Below are 22,308 nucleotides of genomic sequence, written 5' to 3' on the forward strand. Positions count from 1 at the left end.
TTGCTCTCAAATTTGTTTTCTTAAAATTCTCAACACGGTTCTTGCGTCTACGCTAAAGAGAGACAGTCTGCTGCCAAGTTTGTATTTTATACTTTACAATTTTAGCTGAGTGTGTCTTTAATGACACTGGCAGCACAACAAGGACTGTGACTCCTGTCGTTTTTTATTCACAAATAAGCTTACTTGATTTGAAAAACATCTTCTTACGCTACTTGGTTTGAATGAGTACACAACAAAATATGAAAGCTGAACATTCATTTCAACAAAGAACATGTTTTAACGAAAAGAATACTGTAGCCTACTTCAATATGAACATTAAGATAATTGCTGCAGTATTGCCACTTACCCGGTTTAAGTGATAACAGATTAAAACTTCTGAAAATACAGCTGTCTGTCTGTCCACCAACACGCAAGCACACCACGTGTGTGAGTCTGAAAATCACGCGAGAGTGAGGAGACGTGCGAGAGAAGTACTGAGTTTGAAAATGAAATTTGTTGGACTGGTCAAAAGAGAAGAGCAAGTCCAAATTTAAAAAATAGACTCAAAGGATATTATGTAGGCTACAACATTCTGAAACATCGGTTCACATTCAAGTTCTCTGTGCTGTTGAAAACAAAAAAAAATCTCTTAATAAATGTTGCTGAAAACACGACCATGGTAAGATAAATGTAAAATGATATCTGCCGGTTTATCTTCTGTATCTATATATCGCTACCTGTTTATCTATACATGTGTATGTGCTACTGTAAATTGCTGTTATAGTGTATATATAATGGGCATAATAAGTAAATAATGTTTATTTATTGCCGATGAGAAACATCCCCATAACATGATGCTGCCACCACCATGCTTCACAGTAGGGATGGTGTTCTTTGGGTGATGCGCTGTGTTGGGTTTGCGCCAAACATAACGCTTTGCATTTAGGCCAAAAATTTCCATTTTAGTTTCGTCAGACCACAAAACTTTTTGACACATGGCTACAGAATCTTCTGAGTGTTTTTTTGCATACTTCAAACGGGATTCAAGGTGGGCATTCTTGAGTAATGGCTTCCTTCTTGCCACCCTGCCATACAGGCCAGATTTGTGCAGTGCTTGGGATATTGTTGTCACATGCACACTTTGACCAGTCTTGGCCATAAAAGCCTGTAGCTCTTGCAAAGTTGCCATTGGCCTCTTGGTAGCATCTCTGATCAGTCTCCTTCTTGCTCGGTCATGCAGTTTGGAGGGACGGCCTGATTTAGGCAGGGTCTTGGTGGTGCCATACACCTTCCACTTCTTAATAATCGTCTTGACTGTGCTCCAAGGGATATTCAAGGCCTTTGATATTTTTTTATACCCATCCCCTGATCTGTGCCTTTCAACAACTTTGTCCCGGAGTTCTTTTGAAAGCGCCTTGGTGCTCATGGTTGAGTCTTTGCTTTGAAATGCACTACCCAGCAGAGGGAACCTACAGGAACTGCTGAATTTATCCTGAAATCATGTGAATCACTACAATTTAACACAGGTGGAGGCCACTTAACTTGGTGTGTGATTTTGAAGGCGATTGGTTACACCTGACCTAATTTAGGATTGCTATTACAAGGGGGGGGGGGGGGGTGGACACTTATCAACCAAGCTATTTCACTTTTTATTTTTAATAAATTTTCTGCAGATTTCTAGAATGTTTTTTTTCACTTGGAAGTTGTGGGGTAGGATGTGTAGATAAATGAAAAAAAAAACTATTTTAATGCATTTTATTTCCAGGCTATAAGGCAACAAAAGGTGAACATTTTGAAAGGGGGTGTAGACTTTCTATAGGCACTGTATGCAAGCTTTATTTATTTATTTATTTATTTATTTATTTATTTATTTATTTATTGTCCTGCGGTTGCCTTGAATTAATTTTTATGCAGGTACTACTACTTTTATATATGAATGATGTAGAATATGTGGTTGTAAACATCTAACACTAGTACATTCAATATTCAAATAAACGTGTGTGATATCTGATGTGCTGTTCTTAAGAAGGTATATATAAAAAAAAAAAAAAAAAAAACTACATACACATGGGTATTTTTGAATACGGAAAAACAAAACAAAACTATGAGTTCCAACAGTCAACGTTAGTAGCAACAAAAAACACAGTCACTCAGAAAACCCGTTGTTGTAAATCATGGCATACATTTTGAAACTGTCTGTAGACATTGACGGTCTCCAATATTCAACCAAACCGTTCACAGCCTCTGTAAAGAAAACCAATGAGACATCGTAACAGACGGGATCAGTTTTGTTTTTAAACCTACTTCTTCACAGGTTGCAAAGTAAGCTCGCTTCAGCTCCTGTGCATGTTTGAATAAAGCCCGAGCATGAATGACAGAATCCACTAGATCTTTAAAATGATCTGAAAGAAGGCCAGCCTTTATCACTGCGTCTAACAAGTGGCAGGGATCCCGTACATGTATTGTTCTAAAATCAGGGTAGGTAGATTTCAAGTCACGAAATAGTTTTATCATGTAGCTTGCAGACTCTGAGCACAAACATATCACATCAGACCACGACTTTTTGAATTTGTTCAAAACTTTTCCAAGTGTTGCTAAAGAAAGGGGAATTGCATACCTGCACAATTTCCATATCGGCCATTCCAATCTTTCTGCCATTTACGTTCTCATAATCATAGAAAGTGAACAGGATACTCGCAGCTGGATCGCCATGTATCTCGGGACTTTCATCAAGGGTAATGGCGAGTTGTTGTTTTTTTTTTTTTTTTTTTTTTTACCTCCCACCATGTTTGCAATGCGTTCCAAATAATTAAAAAAAAAAAAAAAAAAACTTCTGGCAAATACTTGCTGTAAAGCTGGTGTGCATGCAGCATGGTTTTTGCTGCAGGAGCTCTTTTATGAAACAGATCACCGATAGGCCCATCCGCTTGGTTTAAGATGGTCCCTGATTGTGCCATTGCTCGAACAAATTAATGACAAACGTCCTCCTTTTCCTCGCGCTTTCTTTTCATTCTTGTTACAGTTTCTGTTAATGACATCTGTACCGCACCAGATGAGGTTGATGGAATTTTTAGTTTGATGTGCAAAGCACTGCATAAGTGCTCAGAGATTCTACAGGCCGTTTTGCCGGGTACCACGGAAATTATAACCCTGCAGTATTTCCACACAAATTCGGTCTTACCCTATAACAATTTCTTCCACCAAATCCTAATTTTCCTTGACATAATCGCTAACCCCTTTCGTTTTAGGCCTCATTGCCGACCGCGTGTCTTTCACACAGTTTATTTTTTCAACCAGCCCCACTCACGTCATACTAACCAGTGTATTCTCAGGGTGACCTTTCTATCCTCACAGCAAGATGGGGCTGTCTGCGGGATGTAGGAGGCTGCCTTCCACCACTGCCAGCGAGTTTGGGCACGGTCCTCTGCTGTTGGGGTAGAGGGGACATTGCATCCGGTATACTGACACTCATTACAATTTGCACGGCCTACTATAAGGTATGTTACAGATTGGGGTCATACAGGAGAGTGTTAGTCCATGGGCCGCGCCTATTGTACTGGTTCAGAAGAAAGATGGATCCTGGCGGTTCTGCGTGGATTACTACAAGCTAAATGCAGTGACCCACAAAGACGCCTACCCTTTGCCCCGGATTGAGGAAGCATTGACTATCCCCTCCAAGGCAACCTGTTACTCTATCTTAGATTTGGCCAGTGGTTACTGGCAGGTGGAGGTTGACCTCCGTGGTCGACAAAAGACCGCCTTTACTGCCCCGATGGGCTTATACGAGTTCAACAGAATGCCGTTCGGTCTTTGTAGTGCCCCAGCAACATTTCAGCAGCTGATGCAAAGATGCATAGGAACACTAGTAACTGAGACCTTGTTAGTTTACTTGGATGATGTGATTATGTTCTCTGCAGATTTCAAAACTCATCTCCGTGACCTGGAAACCATGTTTAAGCGGCTGTCCAAATATGACCTTAAACTTAAACTTGAGAAATGCCGGCTGTTCCAAAAGAAAGTGAAGTTCTTGGGACATGTGGTCAGCACAGAAGGGGTATCCCCAGATCCAAAAGAGATGGACAGTGCAAGGCCTATTATTTGGACCGGCAATTGTGAATAGGCTTTCAAGATATTAAAACAAAAGTTGACAGAGTCCACAATAAAAATGATTGTCCAGTAGAAATGTCTTCCTTTTGAATGCCACTTTCCAGAAAAAATAGTAGTGCATGGTTGACATCATTAAAAAGATATTGCTAATGCAGTGTTTTATCGGTTTTAAAAAAAACAAACACATTTTCTAAGTAGGTCTTCGGGGGTGTGTTTTCGGTTATTAACGGTTAAAACCGAAAACATCAAGCCCTATGTATAGTAATATAATTTTCCCTTGCCCAATTATTTGAATTACTATTATGGGAGAGAAGACTGAGATAAAAAAACTGGATCATTATGATTATAGTTATATATTGAAATGTGTTATATTATCCAACCCTTGGTATGTCAAATCCTTAACAATACTGTATGCCAGAGCGATATAAATATGAAATATCTATTTAATATTGCATTAAATACATTAATAAGACAAGTGACTATGTGTGTGACGTATTTTAAGAGATTCAATACATTAACAGGAAGACCTGGTAACAGAAGTTAATTTTAGTTTACAATTTTAATTTCCAGGAATATGTAGATTGGTATACCACTTCCTTTTGAGGTCTGCATACACTGTTTTATCTGGGTTTGTCACTATGTTGTCTGCATTTACGGTAAATCATACATTGCAGGTGTTTGATGCTCTTCTGTGCTTTTTTTCAGAAAGTTCTGTTATCTAGTTAAACTTTTAACTTAAAATTAGATATATGTTGTACTGAATTTTCTGGACTTGTGTACTGTTGGTTTACTTGATATGTTTTTTTTTTTCTTAACTAAATACAATATAAAATTGGTTCTGTAAATTGTTTACCATATTTAGGGCCCTAAGAAATCTCTGTTCATGAGAACACAGATGGAATCAAAGAGTCCCGTGCTGTACGGGGGAAGAAAAAAACAATAATACATGCATTTGTCAGAAGAGCATTTAGCGAAAGGGAAAATGTGAAACTTTTGAAATGTGCACGCATTTTGTACAGTACAGGGCAGGCACACAACATTCGGATGGGGATGCCTATTTCAATTGCCTGTTTACTTTCGTCCCACATAATTGTTAGCTAAATTGCATTTTTGAAAACAGAAACAAAATAAAACCCCAAAAAATCAAACAGATTTCATAGGGTCTTAAATATTGGTGTTTTACTGTTACATTTATTAGTAATTTACTCTGTTAAGTTTCAAGCTATCTGTCAACCATAACATATCTTCTGGGCTGACTCTACCTGGGATGTTTTGACACATTTGGATTGTCTAGTCTTATAGTTATGACTGATAACTGTCATTTATGAACCAAATCAGAAATCCATTGTATTGTTTCAAGCATTTTAAAATCACATCTAGACTTGTTGTATAACTAAATCTATTTTGTTTTTCTGTTTCTTTTTAAAGGTTGCTGATTTATCGATTTTTAAATGATGGTGCAACAGTACCTTTAAAGGCAAATAAGTACTCTCTTATATTAAAGGTCATGGGGACTTGACCTCAACAACAGTTTTTCATAATTAAGAGACACTTGTAGAGCGTCATGATGTCGTCGTCTACTGACACTGGTGAAGACATCCGAGTCTGGTTAGAAAGCATCCACCTACAGCAGTACATCGGTGGTTTCATACAGGCTGGTTATCACACGCTGGAAGACTGTGCCAATCTGAATAATGAGGTTCTTCTGCACATTGGGGTGACACCTACAGGACACAGGAAGAGAATTCTTAATCATCTACAATCCCTGCCCCTGCTGGATTGCAGTGACAGAGTGGCAGTAGATGAAAGTGAAACAAAAGCAACACCAGCTGGGACCGGTGGTTACGATTCTTCTTTACAGACTAGAGTATCAAGTGAGAAAATAGGAGGACAACCAACTCCCAAGACTAGAACTATTTATTCAAAAGGTAGAAATGCTGTAAAAGGGGCAGAGATCTTGTCTAAGGCTCAGGATGATGGACATTATATTGAGCCATACAGTCAATCACATAATATTGAAGCTAAGAGTGCAGACCTGGTCTGTGGGTCACAAACAGAGCAAGGCAAGCCCCAAACGTGCTGCATACAAAGTGAACCTCCTTTTTCTTCACTTTCTTCCTTGTGTCCGATATCTGAAAATGAACATTCATTTGAGGAACCCATATACAATCCTTTTAAAGGGAAAATGGTCGTCAATGAGTTATACTCTGAAAGAACAGACTTGGTAGGACAGGCTCCCATGCAGCCAGTTTCTAGGTCGTTTAAACTTCGTCACAGACCAGTGCCACAAATTCCATTTCACACGGTTGCTCCTTTGGAAGACAAGTAAGTTAATTCTCTGATGAATTCCATCATGCTAATAATGTGTTAATGACTGCCAAGAAGCACGGTATTTGTAAATATCAATCTATAAGGGAACTGTATCTCCTTGCAGACGTTTTATTTTAACTCCAGTGTAAGCGGCTAATAAATTGTTAGTCTGATTTTTAATTAGTGACCACAAGCAAACTTCTTGAGTAAAAAATCCCCTGAATTAAAAACGAAAAATTAAAAAAACTAGAATTCACGTTTCGTATGTTAGGGTAACTGCAGTAGAGTTATAGGGTTGTGGTAATTGTTTGTTTATTAGTTTTAAAATGTTTAGTAAAATGTGGCATATTTTTTGACCTCGTTAGTACAACCGGCCCCCTTTGCTAATGACATCTTTGTAAAATGACTTTACACTTACTTCAAAGATGCAACACCAATAAACTTCGTATCCCGCGCAGAGGGAGAACTCAAACGTAAAACGTCATTAAGTGAGGTTGGCATTGCAGGGGAGTGACTTTTGTAAGCACTATGAATGCTTATTCACTACTGCTACACTCCTTTAGAAAATTTGCTTTCCTGCATTTTTTCAATGCAACAGTATATGTGTACATATAAGTATATGTATATGTGTACATGTAAGAGTATATGTGTACATTTGTTTTAAGTACTGGCCCAGAGGACTACTGAGACACAGACATCAACTAGTCCTCATATATATATAATATAATATATATATATATATATATATATATATATATATATATATATATATATATATATATAAAATATAAAACCGTATGTCCCAAATGTGTTTTACATTTTCATTTTCAATTTAGCAAAGCCCCAACCTAATTAAATACAGAGAGTTTGTTGTAACACTCCTAAAGAAGCAGGTAAATACAAAATGTTATCATATTACAAAGGTGTGCCAACTGGGTACCAGTCTTGTTTGTTTTTTTTTCACTGTAAACATAGCCAATGATGGAACCCAAGCATTAGGTTTACATTATTTCTTAATGTGATGGGTTTAATACCATACCAGCAGATATTCTAATTATTTTAACTTAAGTATTTGTGTCTATATGTTGATTGTTGCTAGCTCTTGCATACCTTATTATAGCCTTTACATTGTGTGCAGTAACTCGTCATTGTCTTGCACAGGAATCTGCTAAAAAGAAGAAATGCTGAACTGTCATCTATCTGCAACGTACAAAACATTTCGAATGCAGCACTGCAGAAAGGTTGGTTTGGCTATTTTATTTGTGTGATCACTGTTTTGCTACAGTACTACTTTCATAGCATTGACCGCAAACTATTTTAAGTTCTGTCTCTTTTTCCTTCCACTCAGTAGTGTTTGCCCTCAGAACCTTTTTTTTATACCATCTACAGTAAATATTAATAGAATCACTGTACTAGAACCTGACCTTGTATGCATTAAAAGTGTGAGAATTTTTTTTTTGTCTTGTCGGATTGAAATGTTTATATTATATTGCATTAGCCACAATTGCATCTATTTTTTTTTTTTTTAAGTTCTTTTTCTAATTGTATGTATGTTAATGCTTGTGGTCTATCATAAATGCAATTATTAAAAAGAAAAGTGTGTGTTTCTTTCTGTCTTTAGTGTTCATTAAACCAGTCTAGACAGGATGACCTAATAACACTTAATAAAGGGTTCTCCCAAATGTTTTTACTTGGAACACTTGCCTAGGATAAATGTAGAGCACCCCATTATTTTCAATGCCCTATTTTAACCCCAAAATACATTAAAAAAAATAGAATGGCAACTTGTAGGAACATGTGGCAGTATTACCTTACACCTGCATCACAAATTACAGCCCTCGGCTTCTCTTGGGATGTGTTTGCGCCATCTTGTGGTAGGAATACTGCAAGTCAGTTTTGTAGCATTTACAATAAAGCAGGCAAACAGGTTTCAAATGGTTGATGTGCCCAAGAAGAGACAATGTTTCTGAAAGATAATATTGCTGCATTTTTCAAATGATAATGGAATTTAAAAAAATGTCTAATTTGATTTGAGTTTCATAGACTGGACATACTGTCAAACATTTCATTCACACATGTCTTTAGTATGACTTACAAAATAAACCCCTTTCCTTAAATTGCAAGTGTTAAATAATACCTGGAAATAATGAGCCTGATTTATCAAAGTCTTTACACCAAAATCAGGGCCTAGCCAGCCATGAAAAATCACAGAGGCATTTATGTGTGTTACAGTGTCTATCGGGGGCAAGCCCCCAAACCTTTACCTAAAATTATGGAATTAATTATTCCTTATTATTAGTCTGATATATACTTCTTTCTAATCAACATTATTACTTTGCCTCACCTTGGCATTCCAAAACGTTTAACTAACAGCTATGGTGGTATGATCTGAGCTGTATGGTGATTTAGAAAATGAGGTATCTAACCTACAACCATGTGTTTTTGTTGTTTTTTTACATATAAAAATATATTTTGTACTGCCATTTACAAATAAATATATAAATAAATATTGTGATTTTTAATTATATATATATATATATATATATATATATATATATATATATTATATATTTATTTATTTATTTATTTATTTATTTTTTTACTTTTTTTCAAAGCATCTCTTGAGTTCACCCCATCTCCGATATGTCCATATGGAGAAACATTTTTATATAACAGTCCTGGACAGTATCAAGTAAGTATGCAAACTAATATTCTCAGAAGAATGGCAATGATGTATATATTTTGTATTCAGTTATGTTGCTCCCGGCCATGTACTTAGTTAAACGTTTGAAAAAATATGTAGAATTCCAAGTGATTTCTAACAATTAACTAGAGATATAAAACCGGTACTTGCAAGGGTTATTTTGTGTTATTATTGCACTGACAACTGGTAAAGACAAAAAACAGAAATCAGTCACTTGCTACATAATTCAGAGCTAAATGTAATAATGCTTTTACAAAACAAATATAAATATACCTTTGTTAAACAAGGGTATGGAAATATGCAAACAAGCCCAGATTTACTAACTGTCATACAGCAACCAAGAAACCAGCAAAAAATCAACAGTAACCTAAAACTTTGACATTTAAGAAAACTTTTTGCACAAAACATGCACAGTAAAGGAACAGCACAAGTTAGTAGCAGAACACAATTTTAAGATGAAAAAAATTCTGCTTAAACCTGTAATCACTTAACACGCCAGAAATTCTATCTTGAAAAAAATAAGCTTCACATAGATTAAAACATTCAGAATTGCAATATATTGGATAGAAAACAAATGATGCACATTGTATAAGATAAAAAAAAATTCCAAGGTAATTAAACTGTTTATTTTAACCCCATGAAATGTAGTGCCAAAAAACTCTGTTGGTGGACTGCGTGTGGATTTGACTCACTACTTGCAAAAGTTCAGCAGTTCTTTAAATGGAAAGTCTGCAGGCTTGTGAAACTAAAGCTGATGGGACACTAGTCTACATGTTGCTAGAACAATTTAGGAAAGGATACTTTTGTGTAGAAAGTGATGTGCAATCTACAAGTTTTCAGGCAACTTAGTTGCAAGCAACTGTATCAAAGGACTGTTGATTTTGTAGAAGCAACATTATGTCATAGAATAAATCAGTCAATGAAAGTGATGTAAAAAGTCATGTGACTAGCTTCTTCGCTGGCAAAAAGAATGTAGAAAAATGGCGTAGAAAATTAATGTGGAGCCGGTGTGGTATATTGTGAGGGAGATTTTTCACTGCAGTGAATCAGGTAAGGCACCAGCATAGCAGCGCTGTGGTGTTGATGGTGGGCTACTCGGGAGATGCTGTGGCCGTACAAAATCACGCTAGTGGTCGCATTTGAGAAACATTGTTCAAGGTAGTCCCTCTCTGCATGAAGAGCTTTATTGTGGTTGTGTAGTTTTGTATGTATAAGGTGCCCTGTATCAAGAATGATGAGGATTTCCACTAAGCTTAAAAATAATGAAAATCTACCTCTGATAACTGTATGTTGGAGTGGGTCCAGTTCTTGCTTGCTTGCTTGCATACTTGTAAAAAATGCCCACGCATACCAGAAGTTACTTTGGTTTTCTAAATGAAAATCAATTTTAGTATTTTGTCACTGGCTTAAGATGATTTGCGGTTTTTTAAATCATGGCTGAATGTTATTTGATAGTAGATAACAAAGCATATTATTCACCTGTATTTATGAACCTAACAATAGTCTGGGCCTTAGCTTTAGATTTGGTAAGCTCCCCAGCCGCACTGTGCCGAGCGTTTAGGGCGAGTCATGCAGTAAGGGGCTAGGGGCTAGGGGCTAGGGAGGAATTTTGACTGGGATTGGTTTGGCTCACCACCCCACCCCATAGCGAACACTGCTGGTCAGGTAGTGGGGCCAGGGGGAAACCAGGTAGTGTGAGCATTTGCCTCCAGGCTTATGCCAACAAAGGTATGCCAATACCCTATGGTGAGGTTTTTCTGAGTGAACAGAGGCATTGACTTTGAAGATTTGACATAGAAATATAAGTAGAAGGAGTGACAAAATAATAAACACGCAGTAATTATATTTGTACTACAAAACATAAGTAAACTCACATTTTGACAGCCATTGCCATTTTATAACAAGCTATTTTTATTAAAGTGGCACATATTTCATATTAGAATATTTAACACCCTAAAAATCTAGTTTTTAATACAGCATTTTTTTCTATTAGTATTATAATTGTGTATCTTTCTCAGAAATTGTCTGACTTTAGCTGAGTGCTTTCAATGTTTATTAACCTTTATAGAATAACAGGGTGCTTTTAAAACAGGACCATGAGTGAGGCATCACTTGCTTATACATTTGAATGGACTTTTTAAAACAATGATTAAAAATAATAACCACGTTTGATTCAGTGTAACGTTGAGATAATAAACTGAAAATTTAAAGGAAGTAACTAGGTAAACCTGAGGTTAAGTAACTATGAGGTAAAGTAATTGCTTCTCATTATCCTACCTTTTTTTTGTTTTTTTTTCCAGGAGAACAGTCCACAAGAAATGGAAGAGCAGTTACAGAGTTGGAAGTTGTGGTAAAACTATTAATCTCTCATTTATACTTATTTGTATTGTTCCAGAAAAAGTCTTCGGAAACATGAGTTTTTTAAATGGAGTTCAGTAAACCTATTGCTTAGGTTCGTGTTCCGAACTGTATATGTAAAATTGCATTTAAAAAACACTGGTCATACTATAAATTGTTTAACAAAAATATAGTCTTTTGTTAGACACATTCACAGAGCTGTTGTAGTATAATGGGGTGTTTTAAAAATGGTATTGTCCTTTTGGTATGCATGCTGAAATTGTTCTCGGCAATAACAAAGGACAATTAAGCAATACAGTGGTATCCATGGCAACTATAACAATAATGAAGTGTGGCGCGTTTTGCCCCCCACTAAAGTGAAGGTCAGTGCCACTTGGTGATTGGTTGAACTGTCCTGCATCTTTTGCACGATAGAGGCCGTTATCTGATATGGGAACGTAACTCAAAATGTTAGCGTCACATCATCAACAAATGTTACGATTGTCTCTAAAGCTTAGTCTTTAAGTCCACAGCTCTCCCTGCTGTTTTGTTTTATGCATTTTCTGTTTGCTTCTGCCACCTGGTAGCAGGACTAATGAAGTGCAGCTGTCAGAGCTGGTCAGAAAGAAAACAGGATTATAATCTTGTAACATTTTGGCTTTATTGTACTTCCGCTGTATGTCCATACAGGCATCCAGGATATTACCCACATAAATGTTGGAATAAACAAGTTATTGTCGTCGCAATATTCCCTGGGTTTCTCGTGTTAGTTGAGCTGAAGTCAGTTGTACAAAGCCAGTTTTTCTCTCCTATTTAAAAACAACAGTTTTTGATCTGCAGTTGTATTTTGTACAGGGGCTACAATCTCATGTCTGTAACCCACTTTGTTTTGTTAAAACCTGCTTTGACACATTCAATTATTACATTGGTATTCAAGGACCCTTTCTAGGGCATTTTTTAAGTGCAGTAGGAGTTTTTTCTTGTGTTCTGAACTCTTACTAACCTCTAAATGTTTTCATGAATTAAAGCTCTGTGAATTGGGTCCAGGGCTTGAAATAAAATCTACAATGCCTTTTTTCACAGTTCCAAGGAATCAGACATCACAGACAGTCAAGACAAGGCACAGACCCAACAGAAAGACACTTCATTGTCGAAAGAGGACTATTCTGATTTGGAATATTCCACAGTGAAATGGTGTTCAAGGACCTTCACAAGAAGAAGCCCTGATAGAACCAAATATGATTCATTCACATTAGAAACCTTCCATCAAACTCATTCACACCACTCAGCCTATAGCATGGGATATTCCTTGCCATGTGATGTGGTGGGCGCACGAGCATGTAACAACCTTCCAGCTCGGATTGACTCAGAAATCTCTCCCTATGCTTGCTACTACGGGTCTTCAAAGAGAAGGAGTCTAAAGGGATGGCTCGATAAGCTTTCTCCTCAAGGGTATCTATCAAACTTAGCTGTCAAATCTGTGGACTGTATCTAAATCCAGGCGTTTTCATTATAATTGAACTTTTTCAGGGGGGGGGGGGTTTGTATTCATAGTTCCTTTTCAGTTGTCATATTTAGGTGGTTTTGAAAATGTTCTATAATTTTTTTTTTTTTAAATCATGTACATTCTTAAACCAACTAAATGCACAACTGGCCTTTTAAGAAAAGATGTTGAATAAAAATAAAACTCAAAAAAACACCAAGTGACAAATCCTCAATAGATTAAGTACTGGACAAATCCTCAATAGATTAGGTACTGAACAAATCCTCAATAGATTAGGTACTGGACAAATCCTCAATAGATTAGGTACTGGTCCGTTTTTAATAAGAAACTGATACAATTTAAACAGAAGGAAAGCAAGACATTGACAATATTTTATGTTTTCAATAACAATAAGGGCACAGTCTACCAGTTTCTTATCACAAGAAACCCCTAATTTATTGGGCATTGTCTGTGGCATCAGATGGTAATGTACTCTAATCGTTCCCCTGATTCATGTAGAATGGAGGCCAGTACCAAAAATATATGTAATTTGGTGGCAGGTTGACCAAGCTGGCAAACGGGGAAGTTTGAGTCTGGAATTATTTTAACATTTTACGGCTGGTGAAATATAGCCTGTGCTACACCATTTAGGCATTAAAGGCTTGTTTTGCAGACCCTAATTAACACTAACCATGATCTACCTTACCTAAGGTAAATTAAAGATGGTCAAAGATTAGAGTTAATCAGGTTCTGTGAAACCAGCCTCCTATTTGTTGTAGCATAGGCTATATGTATTCATTTAAAAAATAAAATCTATATTGATAATACATTTAGATAATTTCCAAATAATTTGTTTCTATACATTAAATACTTTGTGAATGTCTTCTATCGTAGTGACCAATTATTCGCAAATCCAATGTTCATTATTATCTCAAACATAACCCTTATCTTTTTATTTGTTATGGTTTTTGGGATAACCTAACACATGACTTTGTTTGATTAGCATATGGACATTACTCAATATTAGGTCTTCTGTATAGCTGTGAATGGATGTGTCAGGACCTAAGTTAGCACCCAGTATGTTTGCAGTAAGCCAACAAGGAGTTTTATGTGAACTAATGAGAACAAGGTATCGAGCTTTGCAAATGAGAATGATATTAGCTAATTAGTATTTGTGCCAATGAGGATTGTATTAATTGCAAAATACATTTTTAATGAATTTAAAACCTTTATTTTGATCTTTGCAAAAGTAAAAGGATTACTTCTGTTAAGCTTGGTGGTAACACTTACTATCATGTATAATGGTGGTCAGAATTAATTAGCCTTTGACAATTGGAGTAGCTCCAAAGGGCATTGACTTTTCTGGAAGTTTTTGAAGGATATAATCCAAGTTTACAAATGATTTACTTGAGTTGCAAATGGCTATGTTTACTATAATAATAGAGGTAGCACGCTATTTTAAATTGACACAGATTTACAACATACGTCTAAGTAATATCAGTGATATGGTGATTATTTTATATTTGTCTGATAAACTTAGAAAGCGATTATTCATCGACGACACCCTATTTGAATTATAACAGTACTTTAAAACTAACCGAGATAAGATGGTGAGATTTAAAGTGTTTAATCGTATTATGTTAGTGTTAATAAACCAGCATGAACTATCCTGGTCTGCTGATCTAAACCTCCCATTAAAGAGAAAGTGAGAAAAGTGCCTTTTGAAAGATTATCATTTAAATAATTCAAATCCTACTTCAATCAGTCATATTAAGGAAAAAATATGTAACTCTAGTAAGCAGTATGCATTTTAATAAAAACTTTTTGGAATTGTGTTAACTTCATATCCTTTTTCTTGTAGAAAATGTGTGTTTCAGAAGCGATGGGTTAAGTTTGATGGGGAAAATCTGTCATACTTCAACAATGACAAGGTATGTGCATAAAACAAAAAATAAATCATGAATTCTCTTGTGATTCTGCTATTGTTAGAGCTTAGAGGGATGCTCCAAGTCCTGTGGGAAAAGGCATTGCTGGTTTAGAAATAAGAACTTCAGCACTCTCACTCACTTGCTCTGATTTTGGATTTTAACTTTTGTTTGACTACATTCTTCAGTTGCACAAAAACCATGAATTTGCTTCATAAAAGCAGGGAAATACAAGAACAAAAATGTGCAGCTCCTTTACTGACAATTTGTTAAAATAATAAAAAATACCGAGGTTGGTATTGTTAGTATTGCCTGTATGTTAGTCATGCTTCTTATTGGAAAGCTGTGCTTTACAGTAAGTCAACTTCAAATACAAATTTTTATTATTATTATTATTTATTTCTTAGCAGACGCCCTTATCCAGGGCGACTCACAATCGTAAGCAAATACATTTCAAGAATCACAGTACAAGTAATAATACAATTAAGAGCAAGATAAATACAATGACTTTGGTTCAAGCAAGTACAGGTGTGACAAAATACAATTCAATGATACAGCAGATAACAGTGACAGTGATAGTTACATCAGGATATGATTAATTACAAAATACTAGATTAAACACTTGGCAGATTACAGTACTCTGAAGTACAGGATTAAATGCAGTAAAATAGGGGGCAGATAAGAGCAAATAAAGCGCATTTTAAGGAAGGGTGATAGTGTCCCAGGGGAAAAACAGAGGAGTTCTACAGGTGCTGTCTGAAGAGGTGAGTCTTAAGGAGGCGCCGGAATGTGGTCAGGGACTGGGCGGTCCTGACATCTGTGGGAAGGTCATTCCACCACTGCGGAGCGAGGGTGGAGAAGGAGCGGGCTCTGGAGGCAGGGGAGCGTAGAGGAGGTAGAGCCAGTCTTCTAGGCGGAGCGGAGAGGTCGAGTGGGGGTGTAGGGAGAGATGAGGGTCTGGAGGTAGCTGGGTGCAGTCTGGTCAAGGCATCTGTAGGCTAGTACAAGAATCTTGAACTGGATGCGAGCGGTGATCGGTAGCCAGTGGAGTGAGCGGAGTAGTGGAGTTGCGTGGGAGAAGCGAGGCAAAGAGAACACCAGGCGGGCAGCGGAGTTCTGGATGAGCTGGAGCGGACGGGTGGCGGACGCAGGGAGACCAGCCAGGAGGGAGCTGCAGTAGTCTAGGTGGGAGAGTACCAAGGCCTGGACCAGGAGCTGGGTGGCGTCGTTGGTGAGGAAGGGTCGGATTCTTCGGATGTTGCTCAGGAAGAATCGGCAAGTGCTTGCCAGAGTGGAGATGTGCTGGGAATAAGAGAGGCAGGGGTCCAGGGTGATTCTGAGGTTCTTAGCGGAGGAAGAGGGAGAGAGTGTGGTAGATTCCAGAGGAACAGAGATAGAGAGATCAGAGGAGGGGGAGGAGGAGGGAAAGAAAAGGAGGTCAGATTTAGAGAGGCTGAGTTTGAGGTGATGCGAGTGCATCCAGGAGGAAATAGCAGACAGACAGGTAGAGATATGGGAGGAGATGGTGGAGTCAGAGGTGGGGAAGGAGAGGAAAATCTGAGCATCATCAGCATAGAAATGATATAAGAAGAGGTTTTCGATTTTTATTCTGCCTTTTATCTTCAGTAGTGCCAGCAATGCAATATTTTGTTTAACTTGTCAGTTTCGTTTGGTTTATTTAAAGCTGAAGGCATGTTGTTACTGGAGAGAAATTTGCACTGAATTTTATTTTATTAGAAGTAGGGGGTTTAGATTTTCTCACCTTTTTAGAGTAACGTATTTGTTTTGAGCAGACTCTGTACTTCTTTTAAACACCCTGAGACCTGTTATTTGTGCAGTGCAGTGGATTTGGTACTTAATTCAGTAACTTTCAATGTGTTCTTTGTTTTTGACCAGCAGCTGATTAAACGCTGTGTCTGACTAAGCAGGGTGGGGATATCTAAGGTAAGTCTGGAAGTTTGATGTCATTCATATCTAACACCTGCCTTGCCTAACTTAGTCACAGTGAATCAGAACGATGTGTAGCAATCTTGTCACTGTGGACTTACTCTGTTTTTTTTTATCTTTTTCTGATTCTCTTTGAGTAATGCAGGCAAGCCGAAATATAAGGTATAATTGACATCCAACTTGCTAGCGTTCCTTGTATATCCCCCCTACTCAGTCAGGCACAGCGTTTTAATGCAGCAAAACAAATGGAAAGTTATTGAAACCAAATGTGAAACCACTTGAATCATTTCAAGGCTAAGTGGTCGATCTAATGGTAGATATTGTTGCCTTTACCGGAACCATCAATAATAAAGCCACAGAGTACAGAAATATTGACTTTGCAGACATTATATAAAACTGACTGTACAGGTACTTGATATACTGTAAAAACCTTTGTATAAGTCTATTTTCTAGGTATTTTAGGGGGTCCTAAATAAGGGGAGCGACTTCTTCACCGGTGTGACCTATACGCTTTTTCCTGAAATTGTTGTCTCAAAAAGGGAATACGAGTTATACACTAGTGCGACTTATACACCGATTTTTATGGTACTTACACTGGCAAGAAATGCATTGCACAACTACCATAAACATTTGAGTGTATTCTAGGCAATTCTATAATGCCTGACTTTGCAGCAATTTGAATTGCAGCAATTCCTTAACCTTAATCTGCTTCACCAAGTACTGTCGATCATGATCCAGTGAATCTTTTGAGTTGTAGGGGCAATGCATTGCTGGGCATCCTGAATCCTGTGGAGTGTTTCATAATACATTAGTAGTAATAGAAAACATTTTAATTAAAATACAACTGATAAATAAACTCTTGAAGTGGAATATAGACTGCATCTTTGCAAAAATGTGCAAAGCACTACCATTCAACCATGAGAACAGTCGTATGCTTTACATATTTGGAAGTAAACAATATCACATTAGGGTATTTTATTTATCTGGAACACAATATAATAAATCAATGTTTTTCTGTTGAACCAACCAAAGCCTCATTACAACTGCTCAAAAATAAATCATGACTGTAGAATCCCTAGTTATAATCTATTTATTTATGTTAAAGGTGTTATGAACTCATAATTGGAACTTCAATAACATATTTTTTAGATTTTTCTGTGAAAATTGCATTCAACTACAATATTTGTATTTTCAGTACATCTCCAGTGGGAATTCATTTTAAAAAGAAATCTCGTTTGTATGACGCCTTGGCCATTGCAGTCCATTCTTAGGAGAATCCATTACAGCAACGTGTTATGTTTTGATGTAACATTTAGATTGAGGTGTCTAAGCCTTCATTGGGATGTGCATTATGGACAGCAGAATATGCCTTTCCAAAGATGTGTAGATGCCTGATGCAGCAAAAACATATGCCTGGCAATGCACAAACCAGGAAAAGATATTGGGAAAAAAAAAGATTCAGAAACTACAGTACATTTACTCTAGTGGTCATCTAGTGGCTTAGTATTTTAAAGGCATTGTCAACCCTGATCTTTAGCATAAGGAATACGGTTCATGCTAGATTTTAATGCTTCGGTTACAATTTGGAAATTGCACTTTGATCAAATCAGTTGAGTTTTAAGTTTAGCGTGTTTAATCTTTTATATTTAATTGCAACCACAATATTGTTTACATACATTCATATTTGTCATTTATAGTCCTTATTTGTGGGGGTATAGAGTACAGTTTTCTAATAATATACAAACTGCTGTGCAAAACGCTGTCCAGTGTTCAACAAGGCACTGTCTGATGTCTTGGCCCTGATAATAGCTGGAGCAATAACAAACATATGATCCTGCGCTCGAATCTCAAGAGGTGTGTTCGATATAAACAACCATGTTTCAGTCAGAGCAGACTGTCATACAGGTTTGGACTGGAGAATAAGAAGTGCTTTTTATCGTTGAGTTGAATTATGCATTTTGTTGTTGTTGTTGTTGCAATTCTAAACACTGGTTTTAAAACTTCAACTGACAAAATGCATGCATGCTCATTTAATTGTTTAAAATTGTCCAGCCTAAGTTAATAAACAATTGCTACAATAAAAAAAAACATAGTCTGGTGATGTTAAGTATTTAAAGACAAGGACAAATAAGTACATTTGTAACCAAGTTGCTTACATAAAAATGTACCGCATTAATACTACACATCCCCATCACAGTTATGCTGCCATGCTTTTAGTGCTAGTACGGTAGATTAGCACGTTGCTAGGATACACACTTTAGGCCTCTACATTCGCGTTGGACAAGCCAAATCAGAAATAGGCCTATTGAGTTCACGTTTTCTTGATTTAAAAAAAAAATGATGGCAATACGTTTTTTTGTTTTGTTTTAAATCTGTTAAATCTACAGATTTTATCTTATTTTGTTTCAAAGCATGTTGTGTTTGGATTATATGGCAATATTATATAAAAAGAAGCTGAATTTATTACGATAGTTAAATTAGTCAGGATTTGTGAGATTAATTCAGATGTTTTGCTTTGCTTTTGGACATAAAATGTTAACAATAATAAACAACCATAGTTCAGATAGAAATTACTTCTGTTAAAATATGGCTTTTCTATTATTATTGCAATTTTAAACATCTGATGTGGACACACATTCTTTTCAGTTGTTAAACTCAAGTCTTTTTTATTTCTTTTTTTTATAATTGGAAGTGTTCTAATTTGAATGCAAGTTGTGCCTTTTTGTTGAACTGTTATGCACAACAGTGTTCCCGTTCAAGTAGGGAATATTAACCATTACAAAATGGGTGTTTCCCGTTTAAGACACCCGAACCTGAAACCTTTTGTACCAAAGACTTCTCGTCACTGCATTGTGAGATGGCTGCTGCTTCGCCCCCGAGAGCATAAAGGAGCTGCGCACACTGACAGCCATTTTCCTTTTCAGCTAAGTCTGAATACTTGAGAGAGTGTTAAAAAGAAAAAAAAAAGCTTTGCTTTTAAATGTTAAATTAATATATTGAAGCACTGGAGTAAAATTGTTTATTTCTATCTTTTCTTGTGTTTTCAGCCGAGTGCTGATAAAGTCCCGCCGCGGCCTATTGCCCCGCAGGAAGCCTGCGGCTCAAGTGCCGTCCTTCCTGGGATCCTTAGCACTCAGTCGGCTGTGCAATATTCTACTCCACATGAGTTTAGAAAATACATTTTATATATATATATATATATATATATATATATATATATATATATATATATATATATATATATATAAAAATATAAATATAATATAATTTTCGGGTGTCCTTTGCAGTCCATTTATTAAGTGCGTGTCAGGCACGCCAGGTCTAATTTATTTTCACACGCGCAGTTCATTTTAGACGCGCTGTTTAAAAGTATTTTTTTCCACAGTCAAACAGGTTTAAAAGGCCCTGCATAACAACAAAGCACTCACTAGGCATCTCCAGCCCCGCCCCACCCTTTCGTTCGCTATAGCTTTCACCTATGTAAGAAATAATTAATAATAATAATAATAATAATAATAATAATAATAATAGTCGTACATACCGATCAATCATCTCCTGATCACTCGTTTTATCGCCAAACTCCTCAATAATGCGATCCAAGTCATTATTTTATTACTATAACATCTCAAAAAAGCTCTGCAAATGTCTGTGTTCTCTGTGCGCTGACGCACTATCAGCCAGCTTGTTTACTTATGACCTCCCCGTTATCTGATACCAGGGCCATGTATGACTATTCATGAGATACGCCATTTGTTTTTTTTTGGGTTTTTTTTTCGACTTGTCTCGGCTCCTGTCGTTCCCACTCGGCCATTGAATGGTTTTCTCGGCTTTTTCCGGAGAAAAAATGACTAAAACCTGTTTTTTGCGTTTCTATAATGATGTCGGACAGGGTCCGACAATGGACCTGATAGGAATAATTGCAATGTCGGACCAGGTCCGACAATGGACCGCAAAGGGTTAAAGGGAAACACCCATTTTTTAATGGTTAATATTCTATTTCAGGGAACCAGGGTTATGATATTAACGTTTTTAGTTACTGGACCTTCTGTTTAATAAAAACATTTTTGTTCTTTATTTTGAAAAATAAAACGTCAGTGCATCGATTATCGTTGATAAACCTCTGTATGGTAAATGAATATGAAATTAGGGTGCTGGTTGCACCACTGGTTGTTAACCAACCCTGTTTTTTTTTGTGTGTATTTCAGTAAATATGTACATGGTCATATGTCTAGTGCATTTTACTACTCTGGGGAAATAAAATTACCTTTACTATGCTAAGTTGTTTAATTATTCTTTGTAATATGACCGTTGCATTCTCAAATTATTTAATAGGCTGTGTCATTTAATATGGTTACTAAGCCAATACATAATTTGTTGCACATTACAATACATACAGATACAGCTGCCTTATTGTAAAAAGACGCCTTCCTTCACCCCCAGTGATTACTGGAAAGCGATGTTCCAAGCTGTAGTCTATATATAATTGAAACCCAACAAGTGTGTTCCTCATTTCATTTAATAATAGATTTTGTCTAGTCAGGGTTATTAATACCTTGTTCCTTGGCTACAGGAGCTTATTTTTATTTTGGGGTAAGATGTTTATTGTTTTGTTGTACAGCTATAACCAGCATTTTTGCATCCCCTAGAATTTTACGTTTGAGACATAATTTAAAAATAAGAATAATAACAATATATATCTAGTCTACCGGAAGCCGTAATAGTAGTACAGTATTTCATGTTAGATTTTGAAATGTCACCTTTTTCTATTTTTGTCAGTTTTCGTGTTAATTAATATGGAAAACTACAAAAATGGTATGTAATTAAATATGTTAACGTAACATTATTCATCAGGTTTCATTCAACTCTATAAAGCAAGTTAATTCTATAGTGCTGCAAGACATTTGTTCATAGCTGTAGTTAAATAAATGGCTTTAAAATCAAAGTTTTTACCACTTGTTATGATTACCAACATTGTTTACTTTAATTTGAGATGCAGTATACAAGAATTAAAACAATTCAATGGCTGCTTCCTGGTAATTTATCACTTTCTGTGCTGTATGTCACAACTGATTGCAGCTCTACCATTGGAGTAGATTTTATGTTCCACTGTAGCACAGGGCAGAATGTACTTTCTTTGTCTAATACAACTAATCAGTACACTAACTAAAAATCATGTAGCTTTAATTTGGACAAACGCACACATATGAATGTGTCTCTTTAGATTTAATATTACTACACAAATTTTGTATTTTTATTCTGGCTTTTGGTTTTGCAGGAAATGTATTCCAAAGGACTAATTCCACTTTCTGCAATAAACACGGTTCGACCTTTGGGAGATAGCAAGTTTGAAGTTGTAACATCCCACAGGACCTTTGTTTTCCGGGTTGAAAAAGAAGGTAAGCAAAATCTATTTCTTAAAGGCATTATTTACTTATTCCCTACTGTGCCTGTAGAGCAAGCCAGCATTAAATCAGCTTATTTGCATCTGATCTTTTCGACTTGCAGCTAAATAGGCA

General features: G+C 36.5%; 1 protein-coding gene across 1 annotated transcript in view; it reads left to right on the forward strand.

The window, feature by feature from the left end:
* The window catches only part of arap2 (ArfGAP with RhoGAP domain, ankyrin repeat and PH domain 2), a 130,989-nt gene that overhangs the window by 13,197 nt on the left and 95,484 nt on the right, over positions 1 to 22,308 (forward strand). The window contains exons 2-8 of the mRNA XM_034013433.3: positions 5,515 to 6,411; positions 7,558 to 7,637; positions 9,012 to 9,088; positions 11,401 to 11,450; positions 12,521 to 12,889; positions 14,782 to 14,851; positions 22,068 to 22,188. Coding sequence (XP_033869324.3) covers positions 5,651 to 6,411; positions 7,558 to 7,637; positions 9,012 to 9,088; positions 11,401 to 11,450; positions 12,521 to 12,889; positions 14,782 to 14,851; positions 22,068 to 22,188 — 1,528 coding nt within the window. The 5' untranslated portion in view covers positions 5,515 to 5,650. The remainder of the gene's footprint in view (positions 1 to 5,514; positions 6,412 to 7,557; positions 7,638 to 9,011; positions 9,089 to 11,400; positions 11,451 to 12,520; positions 12,890 to 14,781; positions 14,852 to 22,067; positions 22,189 to 22,308) is intronic.

The sequence above is a fragment of the Acipenser ruthenus genome, chromosome 2 (genome assembly GCF_902713425.1).
Source record: "Acipenser ruthenus chromosome 2, fAciRut3.2 maternal haplotype, whole genome shotgun sequence".
In the NCBI taxonomy this organism is placed as follows: domain Eukaryota; kingdom Metazoa; phylum Chordata; class Actinopteri; order Acipenseriformes; family Acipenseridae; genus Acipenser; species Acipenser ruthenus.